General features: G+C 43.4%; 1 protein-coding gene across 1 annotated transcript in view; it reads right to left on the reverse strand.

Moving 5' to 3' along the window:
- The window catches only part of SEL1L3 (SEL1L family member 3), a 120,888-nt gene that overhangs the window by 29,660 nt on the left and 81,548 nt on the right, over positions 1-9,680 (reverse strand). The window contains exons 14-16 of the mRNA XM_017505099.2: positions 7,855-7,917; positions 5,214-5,390; positions 1,955-2,082 (exon numbers count right to left, since the gene is read on the reverse strand). Of these exons, the coding sequence (XP_017360588.1) occupies positions 1,955-2,082; positions 5,214-5,390; positions 7,855-7,917 (368 nt within the window). The remainder of the gene's footprint in view (positions 1-1,954; positions 2,083-5,213; positions 5,391-7,854; positions 7,918-9,680) is intronic.

Below are 9,680 nucleotides of genomic sequence, written 5' to 3' on the forward strand. Positions count from 1 at the left end.
AAAAAAAAAAAAAAAAGAAATAAAAGAATGAAGAAAAATTGAAAGTAAAAAAATGGAAAAAGATAAATCATATAAGCTTTAATATTAAAACTAGGTATAACGATATGATAATCTGAAAAAATAGACTTTAAGGCAAGAACCATCAACAGAGATAAAGAAGACGTTGTAAAATGATAAAGGGATCAACTACAAAGACTAAACAATTCTAAATCTATGTGATCCAATAACATAGATTCAAGATATATAATGCAAAATTGACAGAACTAAAAGGAGAGGTAGATAAATCTACAAACATAGTTGGAGATTTTAACAGACTTATTTCAGTAACTGATGTAACAAGCAGAAAAAGAAGCATTAGAAAGGGTGAGGAGGCTCTGAATTATATAATTAACAGACTTGATGTAACTGATATATGTAGACGTTGTACCCAACAAGTTCAGAAAGTATACTCTTTTCAAGAAGCCACAAAACATATACCAAAATTGACCATATACTAGTCATAAAGCACAGTTTGACAAATTTAAAGGATTGGAATCATTCAGAATATATTCTCTGATCACAGTGAAATTAAGCTAGAAATCAATAACAAGAGGATTAACAGAAAATCCATGAAACATGAATATTCATGTCAAAAACACTAAATAACAAAAAACTTCAAGTCAGTCTAAGTCAAGCTTATCACCAAGGTCAGATCAGGTTGGATTTGATCCCAGATGTGTTACGAAGAACAGTCTTTTGGAGAGCCAGGGTATCAGTGTGAGGGTGACCTAAAACAGAGATCAACAAACTTTTTTTGTTAAGGGCAAGATAGTAAATGTCTTAAGCTTTGTGGGCCACATATGATCTCTGTTACATACTCTTTTTTATTTGTTTTGTAACTCCTCAGGAATGTAAAAAGCATTCTCAGCTCTTGGAGCCATACAAAACAAGAACCAGTCTACCTTTCATCTATGGATCATGGTTTGACAACTCCTGTAAAACATTTTCAGATATGCAAGACCTCGAAAATGCGCCTCCCATTGACCATGCTTCAGAAACCTGCTATAGGATGTGCTCTACCAAAATGCTGGTGCAGACCAAGAAGGAGAAAGAAAGGGCAAAGAAGAGAACCAGAAAAGACAGAGATGGAGGGAAAGTAAATACCCATAATGATGACAGTTAATCTCAGCATGACAGCATTGTCCTGAACAAAGACTCCAGGACAGATGTCACCAAGCAAATTAAATTAATATAATATGTAGATAGGTCTGGATATACTGAGAGGAAATTCAGGTACCTGGAAGAGAATTTGGACATCAAGTACATAGAAAATGATAAGTATGCAGAGAGCTATGCAAATAAACAATAAAAGATAAGTAGCAATGCATAGAAAAGAAAAGGTTGTGCAAGAAAGGAAAAGTACTAATAGTATACTACATGGCTCAGCTAGAAATAGCATTTACATGGTCATAAAAATGTAAACCCTGATACTCATTGAACCAAAATGATATACTTATTGGGAAGATGAAAGATGGCAGGAAGTGTAAATGAGCCGCATAGTGGGAGGTGGCAGGGTGAAAGAAAACCACATCTTTATGGTTCACAGTGGGACATCATTAGACAATGCCTAGGATGAAAATACCAAGAAATAGTGGTATAAGCATGTTATTTAGAAATAGGGACAAATGTAAAAGAAATATTAAAAGATTGAAAGTGGTTCATTTTAGGGAGCAGAAAGTAGAGTCTGGCAGGGGGATGAAGTGGGGTAGCCAAGGGTTTCTCGTTTTGTCTTTGTCAAATTATTTTTAAATTTTTGATTACAATTTTTAATTTTGTCTTGCCAAATGATGTGGCTTTATAAAACTACATGCATGTCTAACTCGTAAAAATAAAAAACTCAATTTAAAAAATGCTGAGGCACAGTGAATATAGGATATGGCTTTCCCTTCAAATGCAACGTTTGGCAGATTCTTACACAACGGCTTTCTCAGGATCTCTAGGGAATGTCTCCAGGTTGCCTGTGATATAGTAGAGAGAACACCACAAGGTCCCTTCCATGTGTCCGCCTTGCGCAGCCTTATGGAAATATTCACCAGCTAAAGTCTGTAATGAGAGATGAACAAACGTCGAGTCATCCTAGCTGGGCTGGTTTCACCGGAGACAAGGTGGCGAGATGCTTTAAGCCTGATATGATCACAGGCTTATAACTTCTGATAGCTTTAAAACCAGGGCAAGCAACAATTCCAGGAAGACATCCAATCACAGAAGCCAGCCTCTGGGATGTATGACCCTGCCTCGGCTATGCTGTTGATTAAGTTTACCCAATAAATAAGACAACATGTAATTACGAATACTATTGCTATCTCATTTGATCCTCACATAACCCGCTGCAGGCAAGATAGAAGAGTACCAGAAGTCACACCAGGTGAAAATCCAGGCATTTGCTTTCCTAACCTTGCTTAAGACCTTTCTTCAAATTCAGGTGCAAAAACTGCATTTCAACTAGGAAGGTGAGAATTAGGATGTGACAAAAGAAATCTTCACTCACAGATGTCTTGGGAGGGTTAGCACACATTTGCTATGCACAAAAATATACAGCCTCTTATGTCATGGAGACAGGTAGAAGGAGAAACTAAGACAAACGTGTAGATGGAGATACTTCCACTGATTACTATTATTTTTCTGAGGCAGTTAGCTATTGTTTTTGAAAGCATGGGTGTTGAAGTTAGGCAGGCTTGGTTCAAATCCCAGTTCTACTTTTTACTAGCTGTGTGGACTTGGGCGTGTTGGTTAATCTCTCCAAACCTAATTTCCTTCCACTGAAAAATGTGCCTTCAGATAGCACCTAGAGTGAAGGGTTGTTGCAAGGATTAAATGAGATAACACATTCTCAAGGTTTAGCATAGTGTGTCAAAAAGAATAATCTTCCAATTCTTTCCCTCCTACCCTCAAACCTGCTGCTGCCACAATCTTGTCCCTCCCAATAAACCCCACTTCTGTTCTTCCAACCCAACAAATGCCCAACACCTTGGAGTCAGCCCTGACTCTTCTCCACCCTTCACACCCCAGATTCAGTCCATCAGCAAATCCTGCTGTCTCACTTCCAAATACCTGTAGAGCCCAATCCCTGCCCCTCCACTAACAATGCCCTGGTCTCACCCACTGCTCCTTCCCATGTGGATCCAACACATGAAACCCCTGCTCCTGTCCATGTCTCTTGTAGGCAGGGTCCAGGAGGAACCTTTTAAAATACAGCCCATCATTGCCCTGTTCAACACTGCTCAGTGGTTTCCCATCTCGCTCAGGGCAGAAACTGAGCCTCACATTGACCTGGTCAGCTTCCTTCCTGGCCCTATCCACCCGCCTCCATCCCTCCTTCTTTCCACTCCACTCCCCTGGCCTCCCTGCTGCTCCTCTAGCACACCAAGCCTGCTTCCTTCTCAGGGCCTTTGCACTGCCTGTTCCTTTCTTCTGGAATGTTCTTCTCCCAGATATCCATAAGACTCCTTTAGGAGTCTATACAATATCACCTGATGAGAGAGGCCTTCCCTGGTCTCCCTTATAAAGCAGCATTTCCCAACCTCCACCCCTTTATTCTACTTATATGTATTTTTTGTTGCTTATTTTGTTTTTAATTTTTATTTATTATTATTATTTGAGATGGAATCTTGCTCTGTTGCCCAGGCTGGAAGGCAGTGGTACAATCTTGGCTCACTGCAACCTCCACTTCCCAGTTTCCAGTGATTCTCCTGCCTCCCAAGTGGCTGGGATTGCATGCACCGCCACACCTGGCTAATTTTTATATTTTTAGTGATGAGATCTTGTATTTTTAGAGATGGATTACAAGCATGCACTGCCACACCTGGCTAATTTTTATGTTTTTAGTGATGAGGTCTTGTATTTTTAGAGATGGAGTTTTACCATGTTGGTCAGGCTGGTCTTGAACTCCTGAGCTCAAGTGATCTGCCTGCCTCGGCCTCCCAAAGTGATGGGATTACAGGTGTGAACCACTGCTCTCAGCCGTCCTGAACTTGTTTTATTCCTCTGCAAAGCACTGACTTTCACCTCCCCTTCTATTACATATTTATTTGTTCATTGTCTTTTCCGTTTAGTGGAATGAAAACTTCATAAGAGCAGGCACTGTTTTGCCTGCTACTATGTCCTTGGTGTTCAGAAGGGTGCCTGGCACTGGGTGGGTATTCTCCACATTTTGTTAAATGTAGCAGAGCTCAGGGACGGGCACAGTGGCTCACGTCTGTAATCCCAGCACTTTGAGTGGCCAAGGTGGGTGGTCACTTGAGGCCAGGAGTTCAAGACCAGCCTGGACAACATGGCAAAACCTCATCTCTACTAAAAATTAAAAAATTAACCAGGCATGGTGGCACACACCTGTAATCCCAGCTACTCCAGAGGCCGAGGCATGAGAATCGTTTTAACCCAGGAGATGGAGGCTGCAGTGAGCTGAAATTGTGCCACTGTACTCCAGCCTGGGTGACAGTGCAAGACTCTGTCTCAAAAAAAAAAAAAAAAAAAGTAATGGAGCTCAGGTTATTCTAACCAACATCAACATTATTATTAATAAAGTGGGCTTCTACTGTGCACTAGGGCCCAAGTCCTCTCTCCACTAAGAGTGTGACCCTACGTTACTTAACTTCCCAGAACCTCAGTCGTTTATCTGAAAAATGGATATAACCAGAGTATTAATCGTAATTTTAAAGGAGAATTAGGATTACATAAGTGGGCACATAGTAGGGTGTTTTGCATGGTGCTTGACACAGAGGAAATGCCTAGTCAACACTAAAGATTGCCATTGTGTTTTCATTATTATTAAGGCTAGTCTCACACCAGGCAATCCTATCTGTACTTAGCTCTCTTTGCTTCTAGCAAGATCAGTCTCTGCTCCATCTCATGCTCATTCCTGCCCTGTGTCAACTCCCGTTCCTTCCTCTAGCTCAAGCCTCCCTCCTCCATGAAGCCTTCCTGGCCTTCACTGTTTCCCGGCTCCAGACCCTGGGTCACACCATTTGCCACACACTTGGCACTTGGCTAGATGCCATCTTTTCCTTTTCACTATCTTGTCTTCCTAGGAGACCCCCTGAGCTCCTCAAGGACAGGGACTATGTCCAGCGTTCTGTCTTTACCCCCTACCAGGCCAGGCACACAGTAGACCTTCAGCAAATGCTTCAAGATCAAGTGACCGACCAGTTGCAGAGTGGGTCTTAAGTCTTACTCACTTGATTCCTTCCAGGAACTCCAGGGAAGATGCCATCCAAATGCAGGACTCCAAGATTGTATGATGCATCCGGGTTCCCCATTTCTTCCGCTTTTAACCAGTACTTTGCTGCTTTGGCGTAATTTTTCTTGAATTTGTGGTAATACCATCCCAGGCCATTGACTGCCTGATGCAATCCCTGAATTTTGGAACAAGAAAGAAATTAACTTTAGAAAAATGAAATCTAAAGAGCTCTGGAGGCAATTATTGTGGAAGCATTCTAAGTCTGAACAAAACCTTCCCATTCTCTATTTTGGAACAGATGGCATTAAAGGCAAGGTAAGTGCTAGAAAACACAAGCCTGCCTCAGAGTCTTCCCAGGTGGGTTTCATCCGACTGTTGCTGGGATTCTGCCTTCCAGCTCTGCAGCAATGTTGGCCCCCAAATCATTGTTCCGCTCCTGTGGGCTCTTACACAACACACTTGTCTACAAAAGGCCTCTGATTGCCCTGCCGCATCAATAGTGCCCTTGAAATTCCTGAGCGCTCAACTGAGGCCTGAAACCTGCACTGACTGGGATGCTTTCTAGGTGACCCGCCTGCCCATCTGCTGACTCCTGTGCCCTGAACACCAACATGCACTCGGTGGGAAGCAGCAGCAATAGCCTACTTGCACAGCACAGGTGCTCTGTCTTTGCATGGTACCCCCAGTTCTGACAGGGGGTTTAGGGTCTGGGGAGGCAGAAGCAGAAGGGGACAGCAGTGAAGAATGAGAACCATATAACACTTTTAAGGCCATGACTATTCCAAGTGAATAAAACTGTATTTCTGGCAGGGAGTGGTGGCTCACATCTATAATCACAGCACTTTGGGAGGCCGAGTAGGGTGGATCACAAGGTCAGGAGTTCGAGACCAGCTTGGCCAACATGGTGAAACCCTGTCTCTACTAAAAATGCAAAAATTAGCCAGGTGCAGTGGCGGGTGCCTGTAATCCCAGCCACAAAGGAGGCTGAGGCAAGAGAATCACTTGAACGTGGGAGGCAGAGGTTGCAGTGAACCAAGATTGCACCACTGCACTCCAGCCTGGGCAACAGAGCAAGACTCCATCTCAAAAACAAAACAAACAACCCATTGTATTTCCTCATTACTTACCTAAGCTCTGTTAAAATTCATTCAGCATAAAGCCCATTAGACATCAATACACCACTAGGAAGGCTATAGAGACACAAATTTCACACCTACCAGGAAACCCCCTCACGGCCCCAAGCCCCATTTTAGGGTGCTCTGGAACCAATGACTTCCATGACTACCATGAAGTTACTTTTCTACTTCTGCCCTAGAGTTTGTATTGGGGTCAGGGGTTGTGGTGCGTATCAGGGGGTTCCCTCTTCCTGGGTCATCTGTTCTCTTGACAATACACAGATGCAGGAACAATCTTTTAGCTCTCTCTTTCCATGCTCCAACTTCCTGCTGTATGCAACTTTTTTTTTTTAATATATTTTATTTTTTTGAGACGAACTTTCTCTGTTACCCAGGCTGGAGTGCAGGAGCGCGATCTCAGCTCTCAGCTCACTGCAACCTCCGTCTGCCGGGTTCAAGCGATTCTCCTGCCTCAGCTTCCTGAGTAGCTGGGATTACAGGTGAGTGCCACGATGCCTGGCTACTTTTTTTGTATTTTTAGTAGAGACAGGGCTTCACCGTGTTGGCCAGGCTGGTCTCTAACTCCTGAACTCGTGATCTGTGTGCCTCGGCCTCCCAAAGTGCTGGGATTACAGGTGTGAGCCACTGTGTCCAACCTGTATGCAACTTTGAACTTCTCAAGAGCCAAGAATGAGGAAGAAAAATCAGCATGGTCATTTTAGGAGTCTTCATCGTTAAGGCAAATATTGGCAGCCTTGGGAGGCACATCAAGGTGCCAAAAGGGATATAAGGTGCCTTATCAAGGTGTAGATTTATAGTAGTTTCTGCAGATCTATTTATTGGCCTGTCTGTATGCGTGCACATATGAGTGTACACATGTGGCTGTGCATGCATTGGGCGTGTGTGTGTATATGTGTGCATGATGTGTGTGCATGTGTGGGTGGGGCCCCTCAAAAGCAACATTATAACCTCCATTCTGTAGAGCTGTATAGAAACTAGCTGATTTGAAGATACCACTTAAGTGCTAATAATAACAAAAGCAAAATAATTCCCAAACCAGGCAATAAGCTTGATAAACAGCCCCGTTATCAATGCACAGGAAACAAATGGGAAACAGACACCACAGAGTTAACCTTCAAAGGAGTTAGGCTTCTGGTTTCCTGAATTCAATGGCATTTATATCCATTCAATTTCCAGGGATCCCGCTGCTTGTTATCAGGGCAGCTCCTGATTATAATTTTAGCCTTCAAACAAAATCAGCCCGAATGCTATTGACTGGAAGGTGAATTCAGCTTTTGAATTTTGCTGCCCCCATTGTGGCAAGTTTCTGTGTGTACTATAACTCAAAAGTGACTAATCACCGCAGGGCGGGTACCAGGCCAGCGACCCACCGCTCCCCACCGCTCCCCACCCCATTTCCACCTTAGGGCTTTGCAGGAGGAGGCTGGCCATTTCCTCTTTTAGATGTGTGAGAGTGTGTGGGTGTGTGTGGTGGCACTGTTTCCCTCTGACAGCATGCGTTACCTTGGAAGCTGCTTTCTTCATCAGCTCTAAGGCAAGCCGTCTGTTCTTTTTTACTCCTTGACCCTAAACATTGATAAACAGCTATGATTATAAAGAAAATAAAATCAGACTGCATACACATAGACACATTTGTGTTGGAGATAAAATAGTTAAAAATAAAATTCTCACTTTCTTTGTTTAAACCCAATCTTATGGATTTCTATAGGCAGAGCTGTTTCATCATCATCATCATTTTGTTCATATTTGTGGGGCAGAGACAACAAACCTCAACTTCGCAGCTTAGCATAATCACTGTGTCAGTTGCAACCCTGTCAATCCACAGGTACTGTTGGGGGAAGCCATGAATCAGGTTAAATGAGTTTGGTTATCCTGGATGCTTTCCTCTGGGGATCACCTAATTTGCCAGCCAGATAAAGCACCTTATCTATGTTGGACAGTCAAGAATTATAAGTCTGTCTCTTGCAGCCTTCATCATCCTGGCTGGGGTCTCCAGGGTAGAACACTGTGGCTTCAGAATCAGCTCATGCAACTAACAGAAACTAACAAGGTTCTTCTAGCAAAATCAAGATTTTCCAGATGAGGTGGTTTGTCCACTATAGAGAGACGTGGGCTTTGGAGTTCTTGTCGCAAGCGAGAAACTCTGTAGAACACACTGAGCTGTATGGAGAACCACTGGGGAGACGGTGGGCCCAAGGGTAGAGTGGAAAGAGGTCCCCGAGTCTCTCTTGCCATAGATCTGAAAGTAAAGATGCCAGGCAAGGGGGCGGAGGTGGCTATAAACCACTGCTGCTTCCAAACTCACTTAGAATTACGGATACCCTCAATCCCCACGTGCCACGTGGAGTCCTCCTAAACTCAGACAACAGTTGACAGGATCGTATGTGATCAGAACGTGAGAGGGTTTTGCAGCAAACACACCTATAAACTCTATCTAAATGCTCAGCTCCGTAGTGAGTGGAAACAGCGCTAGTTAACATTCCTGCATTAATTAACGTTGGCCAAGCACTGTCTCAGTGCTTCATCAACTCTGCCTGAGGTGCTGCTGTTATTCTGATCTGAGAAATATGCCCCTCGTCACACAATGGGAAATGGAGGCAGAATTTGAATCCAGCCAGGTGGATTCCAGAAGCCAAACTCAAAACCGCCACGCTCTATCTTCTTCTGCCTGTTTCAGCTCATAACCTCCCTGTAGGATCCAGGAACCATGCAGGATATGCTTGACTCTCTCTCTTTCAGGACCCCAAACAAAACTGTGAATCCAACTAAAGGTTAAATTACATATGCCAAGTTTCTACTCGACTTTAACTTGCTTATTTAATGAAACCGACGAACTGAAGCAAAGTGGAAGATGAAAATGCTTTTCAGAGTGGCGTCACTGCTTCATTTAATGTGGGAGGAAGGGGAGAGGGAAAAGGACATTGAAGGACACTTGGAGTAATGGGATGTGGAAGGATACAAGCTTTTTGGACTTCTGGAAAAGCATCAGAAGGACCAGAGTCAGAGAAGGTTAGCGCCTGATTAAAGCATAATAAAAGTTTACCTTCTTCGACTCTTTTTTAGTTTTGAAGAAATAAAACGGGGGCCCAGAGCGGTTGACTTAGCCAAAGCCTCACAGTTAGAGCTGCGATGACAACCCACATAGTCTGATTTCTAGAGTAGGGATGTTTACACTATTGAATCAAAAGTGGGATGACTTTTTTTTTTTTTTGAGACGGAGTCTCACTTTGTCACCCAGGCTGGAGTGCAGTGGTGTGATCTCTGTTCACGACAACCTCCGCCTCACGGGCTCAAGCGATTCTCCTGTCTCAGCCTCCCGAGTATCCTGG

This window comes from Cebus imitator, unplaced genomic scaffold (genome assembly GCF_001604975.1).
Source record: "Cebus imitator isolate Cc_AM_T3 unplaced genomic scaffold, Cebus_imitator-1.0 Scaffold333, whole genome shotgun sequence".
NCBI classification, from domain to species: domain Eukaryota; kingdom Metazoa; phylum Chordata; class Mammalia; order Primates; family Cebidae; genus Cebus; species Cebus imitator.